The sequence below is a fragment of the Cavia porcellus genome, unplaced genomic scaffold, assembly GCF_034190915.1.
Source record: "Cavia porcellus strain 051 isolate PalLab524CR breed Dunkin Hartley unplaced genomic scaffold, mCavPor4.1 scaffold_32, whole genome shotgun sequence".
In the NCBI taxonomy this organism is placed as follows: Eukaryota; Metazoa; Chordata; class Mammalia; order Rodentia; family Caviidae; genus Cavia; species Cavia porcellus.
This window is the reverse complement of record NW_026947515.1, coordinates 13,189,888-13,210,057: the sequence shown is the minus strand read 5'-3', so window position 1 is coordinate 13,210,057 and position 20,170 is coordinate 13,189,888. Positions and strand designations below refer to the sequence as shown.

The 20,170-nt window shown below is 42.0% G+C and overlaps 1 protein-coding gene across 1 annotated transcript in view; it reads right to left on the bottom strand.

Annotated features, from left to right (window-relative positions):
• Fam20a (FAM20A golgi associated secretory pathway pseudokinase) overlaps positions 1-20,170 on the bottom strand; it is a 52,253-nt gene that overhangs the window by 3,345 nt on the left and 28,738 nt on the right. Inside the window, exons 2-8 of the mRNA XM_003465310.5 lie at positions 8,574-8,758; positions 7,855-7,905; positions 6,368-6,446; positions 2,755-2,847; positions 1,909-2,024; positions 1,017-1,197; positions 46-155 (exon numbers count right to left, since the gene is read on the bottom strand). Of these exons, the coding sequence (XP_003465358.1) occupies positions 46-155; positions 1,017-1,197; positions 1,909-2,024; positions 2,755-2,847; positions 6,368-6,446; positions 7,855-7,905; positions 8,574-8,758 (815 nt within the window). The remainder of the gene's footprint in view (positions 1-45; positions 156-1,016; positions 1,198-1,908; positions 2,025-2,754; positions 2,848-6,367; positions 6,447-7,854; positions 7,906-8,573; positions 8,759-20,170) is intronic.

The following is a 20,170-nucleotide window of genomic DNA, read 5'->3' as shown; positions in this document are numbered from 1 at the left end:
ACAGCAGAGCCCTCTGTGCCAGGTGCCCCAAGCCTGGGGACCTACCTATCAAGAAGTCGAAGATGGCCATGTCAATGATGTTGAGGAGCCGATTGCCGCTGTTGTATGGGTAGATCTGTTTCACTGTGTCACAGTAAAAGGGATTGATCTCCCACCTAAGGGTGAGAAGAAGGCCTGGGGCTAGAACAGCCAAGATGACAAGGCGTGGGGCCTTTCTGTGCCTTCCCCTGCGCTCACAGCCCTGCCTTACTAGCGCTACCCTGAGTTGGTGACAGCTTCTCAGGATGTCTGTGTAGCCAAGGACACAAAGAAAGCAGAATCCATGCCCATGGTGAGAGGTTCTGAGACCTCCACTCAGGGTGCTGGGCTGAGGACTGGGGGCAGGATGGGGAGGCGGGTGCTTCGTTTCTGTCCTGCTGCTTCTCACTCCTCTTACCCTGGGCCCCTTGTACTCTTGCATTATTCCTCTCCCCCACAGGATGTTCTCTCTCATTTCATTCCAGATATTCCTCAGCCTGCAATTTATCTTTTCCCCCTAAGTCTTCATAGATTGTCATGTTCCTCTAAAACCACCCACTTCTTGTTTTTCTGCTGTGCTCGAGATGGACAGTGGACCTAATCACTGCAGTCAACTAATCCTGGGTGCCTAGGAATACAGCCGGTAGGTCCTCGGCCTCTTAGGTCTTGCTCAGGGCATGCTGTGTGTCTCCCACAGCTCCCTGTGTGCTGCTCTGTTACAGAAAACTTTGCTGTGTGTATTCATAATCTGGGAATTTGTCTTTCATTCCCACGAGACTTCCTGAAGAGAGGACTGGTGCCTTCTATTTCTATGTCTCCTAGCACCTAGCAGGGTTTCAATAACCGAAGAAATGCACTAAAAGGAAAGAACAGATCCAGTCCAGCTGATCCCAGCGTTATATAAAGTGAGACAGGCAGCTTCCGGGAGTCCAACTATGGCCTCAAGGACTGGATCGTAGGTCCATTAGCATGGTATTGTGGCCAGGGTGCCAACTCACTCCTCTTTTCCTGCCAGTGAGTAGGAGCGGATCCAGGGGCTGGGCACAGACAGCCTGGGGGCCAGATTGAGAGAGGGCAGGAAGGCAGAGAGGGAGCCCTCCAGCAGATGTGGGTTACCACAGACAGCGTATTCGGTCTTGCACATATACGGACACTTGGCAAAGAAGCACACGTTGCTGGCTGGAGGATGAAGGAGGAGAGAGAAGCACATGGTGAGGCAGTGTGCCCATTGTCACATTCAGCACTGGTCTGACCTGCCACTAGCATGGGCATTATTGGGGTGACGGATGCTATGATCTGGCTCCTGGGTCTGTTAGGGCAGAAAGACAAGTTAGCCAGATTTTGAACATAACAGTGCAATATTTTTTGTAACAGAGACATACACAAGGAATGGCTTCAAGGCTTACCGTCTTTCTGCCCAAGAAATGCCTTAGGATTGGAATAGGGAACCCTGAACTCCCAGCTTGGGGAAAATGCAATAGAGAACTTTGCTATTTCCAGATGTGGGCACGAGGGAATACTGCTAAGCTAAGCATCCTAAGTACCAATTTTCAAGCGTCTCACAGCAGAGGGACTGTGGCACCCAGTTCCTTTGCATCCTAGCCACAGGATTTGAATATTTTTCATTACCATGGGTGGGATAATGTCTGTTTCCAGGGAAGCCAGCATTGTACCCACACAGGCTGGTATGGCAGCTCTCACACACACCTTTCCCCATCCAGAGTTCATCCTGTGTCATGCTCAAACAGACCAAGATGGGAGTGTCTGATGGCAGCATTGCCATGCCAGTAATGCCACGCTCAGGGGGTCAAACTACTGCCAAAGGTGACAATGTGTACACTGCCTCACTGTGTACTTATGCTAAGAATATGGCTCTGGCTTGTACTCTACCTGGAGATACAAAGAAAACACTCTGCAAGATTTCATTCTTGGTAACCTCTAGGATTTCCTTAGTGACATTCACAAGCCTTCCCACTGTTGGTGGCACCCGTCGGAAGTCAAGAATCCTGAAAAAGACGGAGTTCTGTCAGAAGGAGGCTAGTTAGAAAGCAAGGAAAGATTCTGTCTCTGGGTTAGCACACAGGAGACATGGCTGGTGCTCCTGCTTCCCCCAGCAGGGGCTACTGAGGGCATCTTTGCAAGGGCAGAGCTGGTCATGTCCAGGGCAAACCCAGGCTGAAGGGGCAGAGAAGGCCCCTTAGTCCATCAAAACTCTGCAGACCTTCCAGGCTGTTCTTGGTCAGCACTTCTCAGACTTAAATGTGCTGAAGAGTCACCTGGGATTCTGCATTTCTAAAAAGTGTTTGGTGTCCATGATAGGAATCCACAGACCACACTTCTGCTAGCAGCAAATGAGCAAATATGAGGAACCTGGGAGTGTGTGCTGACACTTCATATTGTCATTTAAGACGCCTTGGGTAATTAGAGCTGGGCAGCTTCACATTTTTAGGTCGGGAGAATAGAGCCAAGGACAGTGTCACAGCCAAGGTGGCAACATGAGCATCGTGACAGGGTTAATTTTCTTTAAAAATGTTCATTTCATTACATTAGAAGACTGTATTTTTTCAATCTATGGGGTTGTAGGGAGAATTTGAAGGCACCACACTGAGGTTGGGAAAAGATGAAAAGCAAGAAGGAACAAGTGTGGGAATGCTTCCACCTGAGGGTCTGTCCAGTGCCCCCTCCCGGGGGATCGGCCCTTACAGCTGACACTGTGTCCTGTGGGGCCAGACCCACCTGTCCAGATGGAAGGCTGCGATCTCAGCATTGTGTCTCTGAAAGTCAATGAAATAGAAGAAATCTGCGGGCGTCTCCTCGTCTCGCTGCTGTCTGGAAAGAAGGAAGGAGTCACGCCCTGGACTGAGACTTCAGCTGTGAGCCTGAGAAGAGAGCTGCAAGGCAGGACCAGCGAGGAAGAAAAACATGCTTTCATGCTTTTCATGTGTACATAGGATGGCAAATCAGGAATGGCTCTTGGCTTCCTAGGCTAGTAAGAGTCATGCAAAATAGAAAAATCAGGTTTCCTGCAAGACATTGTGCTTTGAGCCCTACTTCAAATTTCCTACTTCAGTTTTAGGGACAGTGGCTGTCTCTTTCAAAAACCTAGAAGTTTTGAGGAGTGAAATACAGACTTGCTTTGAAGATATAAATGTAGGAGAGAGGATTGGCTAGCAGAACCAGAGCCCTTGCAGATTTACACACACACAGATGAAGAAAGGTGGTTGTGAGCCAGAACTTGGTAATGAGGACTACCATGGATATGAAGTTGAGCACAACTGAGGTTTGAACTGGGAAGTTCTGGTCTTCGGGTAGTTTGGGAGAAACCTAGAACTAAGCCCCTCATGGGCACTAAGGTGAGTGGTAAGCGTGGGCCCAGACAAAGGGATGGGGGAGCTGGTGTGTAAGGTATTGATTATATACACTTGAAAATACTGATGGATTCCTGAAAAGCACTGGCCAGCCTGAGTGTGATGGGCTGGCGGGGAAGCACCTCCTCATCATTAAGACATCCTAGGGTGACTTTCAACCTCTAAATGACTTTGTCTTGATAATAAACATGACAGCACCGTGATGTTTGAGTAATTCCATAATTCACAGTATGGAACTGTTACGAAGGCTGCTAAAACCACATAGATAAAGATAACGTGGTATGGAGCTGTAAGCAACGCCCACAGCTGAAACAGTAACGTGCACTTCGCCAAGAAAATAAGCTCCTCCTGAAAACCACAGCAAGGTGCTGCCAAAAGCAGAGATTGTATTTCAGCAGGTGCAGACGCACGTCTAGTGTGGCCTCTGCGCCTGGTCTGGACCCACTTCCCTTAGCATCAGCAAATTCTGTGCCAGCAGTGATTGTGTCTGTTCCCATCATGTTTTAATTCCTGAATTAAACATCAGGACATACAATCTCTCAATGCCCTTTGGGTTTGCTAAAATGTTTCTTTATAGTATATATGATAGAAGTGGTTTTAAATTCGAAAATCATTTTTCTTTACATCAATGCTTCTTATTTTTGGGAAGCACATACGGTGGGTCCTGCAGCATATTTGAAACCATCCTACTTACGTTTAGAATGTACATGTAGTCAAAGATAAATTTCTACTTTCCCTCTGTGATAGGGAACAAATGCTTTTTGCTTTACATTACAGAAAAATTACAAGAATTTTAAAAAAAGAATTACAATACATTTTAAATGATACTGTATTTGAATTTTGGGCTCAGTATTATAAAATTGTAGATGAAACTAGGTTATAGCCTAAAAAGAGGTAAAAATTTATTAGCAAGCAGTGAAGGCTTTTGCATTATTTTGGGGAATGGGATGGGGGAGAACTGGTTCATTTGAACAATTTTTGTATTGGGTTTTAATTTTAACTGACTGGGCAGAGCAGGGATTTTAGGCTGTTCTTTGGGTTCCTACAAACAACACGAAGAGTCATCCCTTGCTGATATGTGAAAAGTGCAAGTGGAACTCATCTGCTCTGTATTACCTTCTGGTTTGCATGATTTAGAGACGTTTTTATGTGCCATAGAAGGCTTTTGCTCTAGAGTGGAATTTATGTGTTTAGTAATTCATGGTGAATATGCAGATTTATCATGACATTTTTGCTTAATGTCTTCTATTCCTACATCAGTATTTCTTGTGCTACCTCTAACTGGTGCTCTCTTGTGAATACTCAATAAATGTGCATAACTAAGTATGACCATAATTTAGGACTCCATATTGCAGGAATTCACTGGTGACTCTCCTGTTCAGTTGGGATAGTATCAGTATCAAAGAGAGGCTGGGCAGGTAGTTTGGTGTGAAGGTCCTGAGTACAATCCCCAGTACCACACATAAACAAGCAAAATCCAGGTTCTGGGGCAAACAAAGAGATTCACTTGGTCCCAGGTGTTCAAGCTCAGTTGGGCAATATAACCTCATCTCTTGAAAATAAATAAAATAAATAGAGAAAGTAAATTAGTTCGTTGATTTTAATTGCCTGAATGTAAGAGGCAAAACCGTCTCAGAACCATCCCTCAGAGAAATAGGCTTTGTATATTCAAGTTCTCATTTTGTTTTTCAAATGATGGAACTCTTCTTAATTACATTATTTTGGTTGAGATAGATTAACCTGAAATGATCTCCCTCAGTGTTGGTTTTATTGTTTGATGAAACTGATTAAAACCAGTTGGTGGTGGTGATGGGAGTGGGGAGGGGGGCACAGTTTCATTGTTGATTTAACACTGACTTCAAAGTTTGATGATGATGATGACTGATGTAAAAAAATTTCAGCAAGTGGAATGTGTGCCTGTAGGAGGGGATATTTGTAAACTTATAAGTTGTTTTATATGATGGGACTTAAAACTCAATGAATGTAAGTGGAAATTCAGTTGTTTCATATACATCTTTGAAAACTTATTTACCTGAAGACATTTTAGAGGAACACATGATTCGGTGGGTGGGAGTCCTCTTGTTATCTGGCTCATTCATGTCATCTGTGGGGGAACATTCCAGTGGGCTAAGATGGGGACACCTACTTCAGGGGGGCTAACTGTGGTTTTCTGACAGTTTTGAGTCCCAGAAAATCCACACATCCAGCTCTATCTATACACTAAGACACATACTGTTTCACTCATAGATGTGTACTACAACATTCAGAGGTAGGTAAGTTGCTATTGTTACAAATAAAATATAAGTTAATGTATCCTGTAATTGATGTCACCTTTGTTCATTGTCTAATTTTTCAAAACAAATGCCATCAGGTAGAGGTATGTAAACTTTTTGACATCAAAAAGAATGTGCTGTATGTGGTGGTACACTCCTGTAATCAGTACTCAGGATGCTGAGGCAGGAAGATTGCTGTGAGTTTGAGGCCAGCCTGGTCTATGTAGAGAGTTCAGGGCCAGCTTGAACTACAAAGCAAGACCTTGTCTCAAAAAACAAACAAACAAAGAATTCTAGGCCTGGAAAAGAGTGGCGATCTATGATAGTGGGAAAGTGTAAATTGATGATGGTCACATGTCTGGATTTGAATTCGGGTCCACTGTTTGCAGCTGGGAGATTGGGAAAAGCTGGCCCTTCGGTGCCTCAGTGTCTTCACCTCAGTGGGGACAGTAGAGTGACACTTGGCTCATCAGATTGGAATGATCCAAAGATGTAGTAGATGTAGAGTATGTGGCATAGGAGCTAAGAAAGGACAAGCTCTGTTTTCACTGTGATATGAAAAACAATTGTCTGCTTGGCGCAGAATGTCTTACACGGAGTCTCCCAAGTGAATGACTGGCTGAAGCCGCTGGGCCATGCTTGTTACTTTTTGGTCAAAGCTCCCCAGGGCTGCCGCACTAGCTATGATGCAGAGAGGGCATCTCTTACCTCATGGGTTTGAACATGGCCTTCCCAAAGTCTGAGAACCTCAACACCAGCTTCAGGTGGACCCCACTGGGCTTCACAACTGGGGAGGTGAAGGGGAGGTTAATGGTGCTTCTGTCATTCCACAAATGCAGCTGATTTCTTCTCTTTTCTTGTATTTAACAGACCCTAAGATAAGATTTGCTTCCCAAAGCAGGGCGAACTCCATGCTGTCAGGCCATGGAGGGTGTGTTAGGGGCTCAGAACCTCTTCTGCCAGTCCGGGAAAGGGCAAACGATATATTGGGATCCCCAAACAGAGGGAGTTGAAAACCCCAAAGAATGTTTTACTGTGAAGAACCCAGCCTTTCCTGTTTGTGTTTCAATTGCAACCTTATAGATTCCGATTCTGTCACATGATCTATTAGACATGTTTAATGACACCGCTTCTTATTGAGGACTCTGCACCTGGGCTAGGATGAGGTTGGCAGCTCTGGACTTCAGGGACAGCGGGGTGCTGCTCCCTTCAGTTTGCCCCCGGCTCTTCCCCCCATCTTGCTTCACTTCTCCAGCTCTGTTGAGGCCCTCAAGGGTCAGGACGGTGTTTGGTTCTACAGAACGGCAAATGGCAGGTGCTGAATTAAGGGGAAGGGAAGCCTGGGGCTTCCACACCACATCACATGTAGACGGTTTTGGTGTCTGTGCAGCATGTGGAGGTAAACGCATCACTAGCTGAGTGTCAAGTTTTTGTTGTTGTTTGTTTGTTTTTTTGGAGGTGCTGGGGATTGAACTCCAGGCCTTACTCATGCAAGGCAAATGAGCTGCGTTCTCAGCCCCTTTTTTTCCTTTTTTATTTCATCTTGAGGCAGGATCTTGATAAATCACCCAGGCTACCTCAAATTTGAAACCATCCTGCCTCAAACACCTGTGTAGCTGGGACTGCAGATGAATACTTCATTCCCAGCAAGCCTTTTATAGTGATAACAATTATTAATATTAATAACTATTATTAGCAATAATAATTATTGATTTTTTTACTCTGTTGATGACTTGGCTCTGTTGGCTTACAACCTTGGCTACATTAGAGTCACCTGGTGCCATTTACACATGCTGACTCCTGGGTCACTGAATCTGGAGGTGGAGACTTACGGCACTCTGAACTCTTAACCTTTGACATCACTTTTTAAAGCTTTCTAGGTGGTTCTGATATGTTGCCAGTACCCAAACCACTGTCTCGTATGCTTGTACTGCGATAACTTGAGGCGTTTTGGGAATTTACATTTTAATTTGGAAAAATCAGTGGAGATACATTCTGCATTTCTAACAAATGATGCCAATGACGATTTCCCTGGACCAGTATGATCTACACAGAATTCCTCTTCAATGCCTTTCCTTTTTGTGGGGTGGGGAGAAGTTCCAGGTTTCAGAGATTCCCCCACTGGAGTGGATCTGGGGTTCATGTGGCTGTGATACGGCGAGAAATCTAGATGGATGCGGGGCCAAGGCACTTACTCTGGGTACAGTCACATGCTCCCAGCAAGGCTTTCTCATCCTGACTGTAATCTGAAAGGAAGAGAAGACCATGAGAACTTGCAACCATGTTCCATGAACAGCTAAGCACAGACCAGCAGCAGGGGTGGCTGTGGTATACCCTGTGGATCTCAGCCTTGATCCTTCAGGACAGTATCTCCCAGAGCCCGGGGCTGCAGTCTTCCTGCTGCTCTGCTCCAGTCCCTTCAGTGGACATTCCAGCACCCCTGGAGACACACTCTAGTATTGTCTCTGCTGATAAGTCTGTGTCACATAGACTGCCGTAGTGTCTGCGAGTACAGGCTTGGGGTCAGCAGATCTGTGTTTGAATCACTGAATCCTATCTCCAGTGCTGGGATTACCATGCTACCTCTGTAAGCCTTGATTTTTCCACTTGTAAAATGGGAATCATAACGTCCATTCCAGAACTGTTTAAGAGGGAACATGTGGCTCAGTTCAAAAGAAACACTCAGTAAATATTAGTAGTCATCTTCCTTTTAGGATCCTAGTGCCTCAGTTATGGGATTTTGATAGATTAAAATTAGAAGAGCTCTTTGAGATGTAAACTTTTTCTTATTAACCTATCTATCATGTGTCAGTGGTAGCTCTGTGATGTTTAACCGAGGCATCTGGCCTGAGATGGGTCCACCCATCCCCTCTGGGAGGAAGTCAGCCCACCTGCGTGATCCCTGGAACCTCACCAGCACTGATGGAGGGCAAGTGCCTCATGTCATGGAGGAGCTTATTGACGATGGGACTGGACCGGGAGTACAGGCCCTGGCGACTAATTCCCAGGTGAAACTGGACCCAGCTGGCATCAAATTGGAGTTGCAGTGGGGGTTCCAGGGAGGTGAGGTTCAGCTGTTCTCTGTAGATCTTGTGCCGTCTGAAAGAGCAGAAGAGTATGCTTTTAAGTTGGAGGAACAAAAATGCAAGACTTACCTGGAATCTCCATTCATTTAACAAGGGCACTGAGCACCTGATAAAGGCCAGGCCCCACGCTGTGTTGAGGGTATTATGGGGAGCACAGTGGCCTTGGTCCCGCCTTGCCCTCAGCCTGCTAACCGTCTGGTGAGAGAAACAGGAAGTATGTGCACAAATGCACAAACACTGAATTATAAACCATGACACATCCCACGATGGAAAAGAGCAGATTCATAAGCACAATTAGAGTTCTTATATGATGTGGGACCTCAGGGAGGGACCTGCAGGCCCACTGTGTACTTTCCCATTAAAACACTGTGTCTTGCATCTCCTAAACTTTCTGTCCTGAGGACTCCTGTCCCAAGGAGCTGGGTGGGGGGAGGGTCATCGGTGAGACTAATGGAGAGGAGAGTCCTGCATGGGGTGGAAGCCGAGTTAGGTGAGTCAATACATTGCGAAGGGAAAGAAGTATTAACAAGCCATTTGCTAATATCCTTGGTAGCCTCTCCTCCAAAAGTAAAAGGAAACAAATTAAACAATGATGGCGCTGCTATTTAGACATTTAGAATTCAGTTTGGGAGAAAAGTTCTATGTCTCTGAAGTAACTAGAGCAAAACAGAAGGTCTGTCTCCCCTACACTGGGGGCTAGGGCTTCAGCGTTACGAATAGAAGGGCATGCAAACATTCAGCCCATGCCAATATGCACTTTAATCCTCCACTCCTAGCTCATCTGTCAGGAGCACTCAGGATGCAAACATACTTGAACAACTATTGAGTCTTGCTATTTTAGAACTAGGTGAGAATATTTCCCCCTAAAAAGGTAGTTTGAGCTACTTATGACCAGGTAAGAGTTTCTAGTTCCTTTTGTGAGCTGTGTATTAGAGCACGTCTTCAGCTAAGGAAGTTGATAAAAAAAGCCAGAATATTAGTAAAGAAGCCAAAGGCGGCCTGTGAGACGCCTATCTGTATGCTTCCTCCACCTGCAAAACGGCACTGAAACAAGAGTCCATCACTATTTTTTATATTTAAGAAGGTAATTTCTCTAGATGTTTAAGAAACTTGGAGGGTGAAGTAACACATTTTGCGGCTTTCAGGACTTTGAGCTGTCTACAGTTCACTCTGCAAATCTGGGATCTGGTTACTTCTGGCCACTTCTTAACCCAACGATTGTGACTCAGCAGTGTATTGCATGCCTTTTACTGTACTGTCCAATTCCACTCCCTGGATTCACTTCACGCTGGCAAACACCACACAAGAGACCAGGTTTCAGTACTGCATGTTTGATCAGATCTCTCATTGTGTATATTCTGACTATGAATCAGCCTCCGAAGTACTTGGACTTGTTTTCTTTGACAGCCAGTGCTCAGCAGCTTGTTGATGTCAGACACTGGCCTCCAAGGCTGGCGAGGAGCTGCCTGCATCTGTGTTGAATAACTACTCTGTACTCCATTGGAGCTTTACCTCTGCCTTCATTTTTGACATCTGAACCCGTAGCCTATTGGGTTTTCTGCAAGTCACCTCTCCACCCAGGACTAAGTCAGGCTACCTGCTTAGATTGGTTCAGATTTTTAAAGCTTTTCCATGGGTTCTTCAATTCCCACTGAGTTTCTAACCATAAATCTGCTTCATGAATCTTGTTCTTTGTATTCTATTTTCATTGGCATCCAGGACCGTGTGCCATCCTTGAATCTAACTCAATGCCAGCTATATCCCGCCTATGCTTTTTCCTTCTGCTTACCCTGGGTATCAGGTCTTCCTTCCTTTCAGATTCTTACCCCTAGGATCACTTCTACAGAGGCAGTTCCATTGGACCTGGACTTGTGCATTTGCATCCCCTGAGGAGTCTTCTTGAGACTCCTGTTTCTTCTTCTCTTTTAACCTGTCACTTCATATTTTCTATTACTTGATTTTGATTTCAAAAATAAGCAACTGGAAAGAAAAACTTGATGAAGCTGGATTTCACACTGTGACTTTCAGTGTCATGGTTGAGAGCAAGCACAACCGTAGCAGGTAGAAGAGATTATAATAGGAGATTTGGACTAATGAAGTAGTTATAAAGGCAGCTAGGAGGTCACCGTGTCTTTACACGAGAGCAGCTGCAGGGAAGGAGCCTCCCATGTGTGACCTTGCTCTGTCTGTCTAACTATATTAGAAAGCATTTTCCAGCAGTGAGCCAAAAATTTTTTGGTAGCTTCCATCAACAGGTTTTGATTTTATGCCTAGAAATAGGCAGAACAAATTCTTTTCTTACATTATAGTCTTTAAAATATTCAAAGATAGTTATCATATGACCTTGGCATCTTCCCCTCTAGGTTAAATTCCTTTTGCCACCCTTCATAAGCCAGGAATTTAAATCCCTTTTTGTCCTTTTAATTCTCATGAGTTTTTATTTTTTAGTATGGGAGACTGCTCTAGTTTATTGAAAGGCTTGTCTGTACCTATTGATATAACATTCATATAATCTGTTAATGTGTTCGGTGACATTCACTGAATTTTTAAATTTTACAGTAATCTCACCTTTCAAACCAAAACCAAAAAAATCAAAAACCCTGATGTGGCTATGATGTATTACCTTCTTTTATTGTATTATTTCAGATACAATGTATATGAATTTTCTCTGACCCACACTTCTTTTTATTTTATTTTGGGACTGTGTAGTCCAGGCTGGCCTCAAATTTGCCATCCTCTTGCCTGGGCCTCCAGAATAGCTGGAGTTATAGGTGTGTACCATCATGCCCAGATTGAATTTTTTTGGAAGGTCACATCTAAGTTGATGTGAGAGATATTCTTGTGACTTCCTTGTTTTGTAGAGGTTTTTTTTTTTTGGTATCAGTTTTCTTCTGGTCTGATGAAATGTGCTGGACATTTTTTTCTTTTTCTAGTTGGAGGAATAGTGTGTCACCTTGGGATATGTGTCTTTATTGTGCTTCCTGGAAAAACAATTTCAATTAAGGTCAGTATGTTTAATATGTAGGAGATAACTCAAATTTCCTATTTATTTTTACATTCACTTAAATTTGTCTCTTTGGAGATTTTGTCCAAGACACGGTCCCATATGTCTTCTTTTAAAAAATATTATTTATGTTTATTATATATAACGACTGTGGGTATTTGGTACACACACATGACACACCTTAATAATTGTTTTTTATATTCCCTTTTTCTCCTATCCTCTTCTCTGTCTCTTGGTCTCCTTCCCATTTGTAGCAGGTTTATCTTTTTGTTTCCTTTTACCTTTTATTTTTCTCTTTATATACTTTAGGTTTCTAATATGAGATAAATCATTTAAGCTTATGTGGCTGATTTATTTCACTTAACATTTTCAAGGTACACTGTACTACAAATAACTCAAATTTATCTTTTGAAGCAAAATAATATTCCATTGTGTAATGTTTGTCTGTTGATGGACATGTAGGCTGCTTCCAAGACATAGATATTATGAATTTCACTGTTAACATAGATATACATATATAACTGTAATATATTGTCTTTACCTCTTTTAGGAGGATGTCTTGAAAGGGAATAGCTGGGCAAAATGGAATTTCTGGTTTCTCTTCAGATTGAATGAATCTTTTGCCTTTTGAATCAATTTTGATCTTAGTTTTTGCAATGGGCTGAAGCTTTATACCCCCACAAATTCTTAGGTTGAAATCATAACTCCCAGAATGATGGTATTAGGAGGCAGAGTCTTTGGGAGATGTGTTAGTTCTGCTTCCCTGTGATCAAAGTACACAACATAAGTCAACTTAAAGGAAGATTTATGTTGGCTCCCAGTTTTACAGATTCTAATTTACAGCTGACTGGTTCTGTTGCTGTTGGGCTGACATGAGGCAGAAAGGGGTAAAGGGAATTGAAGGGGATGGCAGAGGGAGTTGCCTAACTTATGGCAATGGAGAAGCAGAGAGAGGAGACAGAGACAGAGACAGACAGACAGATACACACAAAAAAAGACTGGGACAACATACACCCTTCAGTGATGTGCCCAGGTGACCTATTTCTCACATATCCTAATAGCCCCTTCACCTCTGACCTTACGAAGGACTGATTCACTCACAAGGTCAGCACTCTCATGATGCAACCTCCTCTTTAAGACCCACCTCTCAATACTGCTGCATTGGGAACCAGGCCCTTAATACATGAGTCTTTGGGGGAATGTTTCACTTTTAAGACACAACAGGAAGTGATCAGGTCCTGAAGGCAGAATTACATTAGTGCCCTTATTAAAGAGACCCCTTGTGTTTTCTGCCATGTGATGTTATAGCAAGCAGTTAGCTGTGTGAGAACCAGAAATAAGGACCTCATTGGATATGCACATCCTCTGGCATTCTGATCTTGTGACTTCCACTCCCTGGGACTGTGAGGAAAATTTTTTCTGTCTATAACCCACCCAATCTATGGTATTTTGTTGCAGTAGCTTGAGCAGACTAAGACAGTTTTATATATACTTCCTTCCTTCCTATTTCTGACATCTAGAATGAGATGCAATACTTTGGCTATGGATTATTCAGTGCAGAAGACAGGAGCATAATTACAACCCCATTAGAGATATTTTCCCAGTATTAATGTAACCAAATATGGGGATATATTTTAGGAACCATATCACACATCTCTAAGAAAGTATGAGAAATTTTATCACAGGCAGAATTCTAAAATTGGCCTCCAAGATTCCATGACATCATTCCCTGGAACCCATGAGTCCATGCGCATTGTCCCATGGCACAGCTGCACAAAGGGAGATTATCCAGCTGGGCTCACTATGATCACATGATCCCTTAAATGCAGAGGTCTTCACTGGTGGGGAGAAGGAGAATTCAGAAAGATAAGAAACCATTAGAAAGACATGACACAGCTTTGTTGGCTTTGTAGATGGACTGGGCCAAGTACAAGGGCCAGCGAGGTGCCCTCGGGAGCTGAGAATGCTCCTGGCTAATGACCAACAAGAAAATGGGTGCCTTGGTTCTAGAATTGCCAGGAAATGAACTCTGTCAACAGTGGGAATGAGCTTGAAAGAGAGCCTCAACACTTCCAGATGAACATGTAACACCTTCAGTTCAGTTCTTGTGAGACCTGGCAGAGAATGACCCAAGCCACCCTGGACTGCAGATCTATAGAGCAGACGGAATATTGCATTAAATCTTTTAAGTTTGTGGTCTACTTGTACATAGTAGGCAAAACCGATACCTAGTGCAAAAAGAACCTAAACGGTCAAATGCTTTTATTTTAAACATACTTAAAAGCCACACCCCAAACAATAGCCTTTTCTTCAATGTGGAAAACTACTTGTGTAAGTTTTAGAGTATTACATTGTCATTGGAGTGGTTAACTCACTTTTGAACAGAATTTATAATTCTGAGTTCTCCAGCAAGACAGGTGGAGGCTGCAGACTATGGTGGGGAGCAGGATGTTGGAATTAAATGCCTACAGGTGTCAGGTAGGCAGCATACAGGAATAAGGACTGCGGTCTGAAGACAGGAAGGAAGGGAGAGGAGCCTATCATACTGGTGTGTTAACTGTACTACCCAATGGAACTTCGAGAGTTTTTTCTTTTAGGATTAAGCAGCTTCTCCAAACTTCCTCCTCTGCTGAACACATAACCAATACCCCTCAGCCAAAAAGAAGCGACATACTATGTAGATACTGGCCCCACCCCCAGGAGGCCAGGATCTAGTTTCATGTTTTCATGTCCTGATGATGTTCATTCAGTGATTTGCTCACTCATTCATCAAATACTTGGCAACAGCTAGACACTGAACCAGCTATTTTTCTCATGAAGCATTTTCCTGGGAAATCATTTATTTTGAGTTTTCAAGCAAAACCATAAATTCAGATTTGGATCAGAATTTGGACTCTGCTTTTTAAGAAATGTTGACTCAAATTTAAAAAGTATCCTATGTGGGCAAACAACCATAGAACTTCCCAGTCAGGGTGTGTTTTCTGCCCTGTGCTGCTACAGTAGTTCCAGAGTAAGCAGCCATTGTGCAGAAATGTAAAGACACCCTCATTCTACAAGCAACTCTGGGGAAAGCACCTAACCCAGCGGACAAGGCAAGCAAGGGAACATTTGATTATTTTAAAACTTGGGTCTCTTACAACAGTAGAAAGAAAGATGGCTGGACCTTCTTTTCCACCAGGCCAAGCCCCTGGGCCTGTCTTCTACCCTACCCCACCCCAAAGGTTAACAGCAGACCCCTGAATCCTGCTATTTCCCTTCCCACTGGGATAAAAATGCAATTTGTACTATTAGCATAATTACTTAAAGTGACCAATGTTAAAATGTTTTCAGATCTAGCCTGTTAGGAAAAATCAAGGAAAAAGGCAAATTATTGACCAGGTCTTTAGGCCTTCAGCCAGCTTTCCCTTACTTCATTAACATTTATTTTTATTTTAAAAATAGTTGGGCTCCAGTTCCCAAGGCCACTTGGAAGTGGAAGCTATGTGACTGCTAAACTCTCTTGAGAGTTGGCTGGAAAGAGCAGAAAGTCTTCAGCCAAGTTAGTCACCCAGAACCACAGCAACCAGAATATCGGTTAGGAAGAAGGAAAAACAGCTCTGGCTGAGCTGGAGTGTGGGAGAGGGATGGGGAGGAGGCGGAGTTTTCTGATGGGGAGCTGATACCTGATGGGTTTTAGCTATCACCATTGGCGGGGATGCAGCATCCAAATAAACATGTGAGCGGACTAGGGCATGTTCCTCCTAAGACATTCACATTTACTGTTAGGTGGGGACACATGGCTTTCTGGTTTCTTATTTTGACCTTGCCAGATAGAGGCTCACAGTCTTCCTGGGATAGGGGACTGGAGGGAAGAGGAAAGCTGTTCCTGTATTCTTCTCCATTTTTGTTTTAACGGGAAAAGTGGAGCTGTCAGAAAAAAAAAAATTAGAGCTGTCGAGAGTAATTTATTCCTGCAAAAACCTTGACTACTCTTTGCTCACAAGGGTGAGCAACCTGTAAGGAGGTGTTAGCGCTGTCTTGGACAGGTACTTTGAAACCAGCCATAGTTGGAATATGAAGTGTGATAAAAAAATAGTATGTGTTAATATAAGAATTTTAGTAAAGGACATTGACATTAATCCTCCTGTCTTCGTCACTTTTCTCCCATTGCTGACACAAAATAATTGATGCCCAAATTAAGGCAGGAAAGGTTTATTTAGCTCACGGCTTGTGGAGGTTTCAGTCCATAATCACCTGCTCCAAGCCAAAGCGGCATATCACACAGGGGCAACCGTTCATGGCAGCGAGGCAGCAGAGACCATGAAAGCAACAAGAGCAAAAAGGGAAGCAAGCTGCTTTCCTTCTGTTACATTGTATGCAGGCTGTTGGCCCAGAGATGGGTGAGCACTCAGACCACCAATCCCAGCACTAGACAAGGAATCTTTCACAAACTCCAGGTTCAGCAACCTCAGAAAAGTCTGCCCCCTTAATGACCACATGAGGCTTTGGGGGGACATCCAGACCCAAACCATTAAACCCCCTCAGAGTATTCACCCTCTCTTTGAGCACAGTTATCCCATCATTTTTCACTTTCTGAAATATCTCTGGTCATCGTCTTTCGTGAATCTTTGGTTGTGCTAGCTCAGTGTCCTGCATCAATTTAAAACATTTTCTTGCATGATCATTTTGACTTTTGGGAAGAGAAAAAAGTCACATGGTGCTAGATCTTGTGAATAAGGTGGGTGAGGACAAACTGTTACTTTTTTACAAGACTGCTTTTCCATTGTATGGTACTTGGCAGCAGCATTCACCATATTTGGATCATATCTTGTAAATACACTTATGAAAGAGAACTTACAGAACTGCTTCAGAAAGTGGTATGAAAGATGGGATTAGTATATTTGAAGCAAGGGGAAATATTTTAGGGAAATTAATCACAAGGTATTTAATTATAATAAAATTACAAAATTTCAAACAATTACTGTATATTTTGATCTCTCTTATAGCAAACCATGGTAATTGACAGATGTTACAAATCAGGGGTTTCTAACCCCTACTTCCAAGAGGCTGGTTTTTTACTCTTGTTTGGCTCTCATTCTGGCTTTGTGCTTGCAGGAGTAAAAATGATGAATATCAAGATAATTTACCTATTTTTCTTTTTCTGTACTTATGCTTAAGGATAAAAGAAATAGAATTCTAAAACAATATTTTAATATGGCAGTAGTAAATATCACTGTATTTTAAGTGAATACATAAAAATCCATTTATATAAGAGACATATTTATATAGCTAGGTACAAGAAAAAGAAAAAGTATGTATTTTTGTTCATCTGAAAAAATAAACCTTAGACATACTTTATATGTTACTCTTTACAATACTGGTTTTCCTTGGACTTGTTTCCTAAAAGAAGCAGTACCTCTTTTAGAAAAAAAAAGGGGGATTTGAAAGTGTTTAATTTACTTCTTTACTTTTGATTAAAAAAATACTTATGTGATTCAAAATTTCAAATCTCAGAAATCTTCTAACTGCATTTCCCGGTCGACTCACTTCTCTTCTAGAGGCAACTGATGTTGACAGATTTTTAAGACTGTTTCTTTGCACCTTGATGTTATAAGTATGATCAAATAAATTTGCATAGTCCTGAAAGCTTGCTGTATTCTAATGTCAGTAGATTTTGGCAACTTTTCAATGCAGTATGCTCTTTATTCTTTAAAACCTGCATAATATCTCAGCATGTGGAAATCCAGTTAATCTGGTATGGCCTGAGTGCTTGTTCTGCTGCCCCCCAGCTCAGTTACAGAAACTAATCCTCGAGATGATAGTGGCAGGTGGTACGGATTTTCAGAGGTGATTAGGTCACAAGGTAGAGTTCTTATGGACTGGGATTAGTACCCCTACAAAAGAGACCTCACATAGCCTGCTTGGGCCCTGAATCATGTGAGGACGTGGTGTCCTGTTGTTTTCAGTGAACGAGAAAGAGAGTCCTCCTGGGACAGCAAGTCCTTGATTTGAAACTTGACAATGCTTTGAGACTTCCCTGCCTCCACACCTGTGAGAAACAGATTTCTGTCATTACTGAGCTACCCAGTATATGGTAGCTATTTCATTGTATCTTCAAATGGACTAAGACGTAACCTAATTCCTTATTGATACAATTCTAGATGGTTTATAATATTTTGTTATGACAGGACTATTGTGACACCTAACTGTCACGAACACATGATGTTTCCCGGGGTGAGAGTGCATCTGTAGGATGAATTCCTAGGGTAGTTGTTGCTCAAAGGGTACATACTACTTTAGTTTGCTTTCAAATTTTTACTTGTACTAGTATATGTTTTTAGTACACAATGATAGCATTCAACATGGGCATCTGATACATGGACATAACACATCTTAGTTCTTTAGCTATAACTATTACCAAATTGCCCTCTAATGAGGCCACGCCCTACCACCCTAGGCATGGGATGGGACTGTGTTCAAAAAACTTTTCCAGTACATTTCCATGTTCATCAGTCTAGTGGGGGAATAATGGCATCTGAAATTTCATCTCTATCTTATTATAATAAAGCTGAAGGTCTTTTTATATGTTTTATCATTTGTATTTCTGTTGATCATATTTGTACTAGGTTGTTAATCTTTTTCTTATTTATTTTATACATTTAGAAAATTAACCTTTTTTCTGTGATTTGCAAATAACTTCTCAGTTTGTTATTAGGTTTTTTTTTTTTTTTGGGTACTGGGGATTGAACTCATGACCTCACACATGACCTCACACTTGGCCATTAAACTAAATCCCAGTCCCTGTCATTAATCTTTTGACTTCACTTTTGGTTTTATTTTTAATGCAAAAATGTTGATTTTTGTGAAGTCAAAATGGTCTGACTTCTATTATTCTTAGAAAGGCCAGTATTACTTTCAAATTAAAAGAATATTAAACCCAGCTAAACCATGGTTTCCTATAGTGTTCTGTGGTTTTGTTTCTATTTAAATATCTGACAAGTGTAGAATTTATTTATACAGAACATAGTAGGTAAAAATTCACCCCTTCTCTCCCTTTCCAGATGACTAGCTAGTTATCTAAAAGTCATTTATTAAACAACATATTTCTTATTAATTTGAAATATCTTCTGTAGCATACAATAAATTTCTGTTTGGATGTTGGTCTCTTCTGGGATCTTTCTTCTGTGCTCTGGAAAGTCACAGTCTCGTGTGCTATTATTTGAACTTAAGTTTTACAAAGCACTTTGACAGCTGATGGGCCTGGTTCCCTTTATTGATCTGTTTTTGAAAAAAAATTATCTTCTTACATCATTCAACTTGCATACTCATCCATATGAATTTTACAGCTATCAAAATGTACTGAAAATGGAAGTCTTTGCTTAACACAGGCTTATTAAGTTTCATTATTATAATGCTTTCCTGCATTACTGATGAGAATATAATTGGGATATATTACCAGAGGATAATTTCCCACTAGATTTCAAACTTTGTAATAAGTTTACTCTTTGATTTAGCATTTTTCATTTCTGCAACTTATCCTTTCAAATTATTTGCACAACTGAAGAAGGAAATATGTCAAAACTGTTCACTGAAGTATTGTTGTAACTATAAAAATGAAGAAACCATAGATATTTATGATAGTACTACCTGAGATTACATTATATGTAATAACAGTGAAGGGTATCTAATTTTAGAACAGCATAAGGTGAATCTCATGTTTTTGTTAAAGATCATATACAGGTTTTTATATACATACAGACACTTCTATTTGGTTTGCATGAAAAGAACACATAAACTTGGTAAAGGTGATGGTGAGTACTTTTCTTTCCTTATATGTTTCTGTAATTTTGCAATCAAACACTTTAATACTAAAAGCTGCTTTTGTATATCTTTTCCTTACTCCCTTGGCTCACCATCTAGCATCCTCTGCCAAAACTTTATTTCAGCCTTACATCTTCTTCTTTGAATTGCCCCATCCCTGAGCTGGCATACAAGCTCTCCTTGTGACCCACAATTTCAGATCACAATGTTCCATTCACTTGACTTTGATGGTTAATCCAGGCCCATGCAAATGATCAAAGTTATACGGGTCTTCAAGATTTTTCAAGGCATCAGAGAAGAGCTGCTTTCCTTTTTCTGGAGTTCTCAGGTAAGAAGAGACTACCGAAAAGGAGCTGCTGGTGGCCAGAAAATCTGCTTAATATTGCCACCGTGGGGGAAAAACAGAACAGAAAGGCAAGCAACAGAGACCAGCGAACACGAGGTTCATCATCCTGGGTGACACCCAGGATGCAGTGAGCCTGCTAGGACTTCCCTAGCTATCTGGACAACAGCTTTTTGCTGATCCTCTAGTTGGAGTTTTTGTCTGTTACCTTCTAAATGATGCAAATCCTGCTCCTGATGTGTTGCACACCTGCACTGGATTTTGGAGGTGATGCCAGC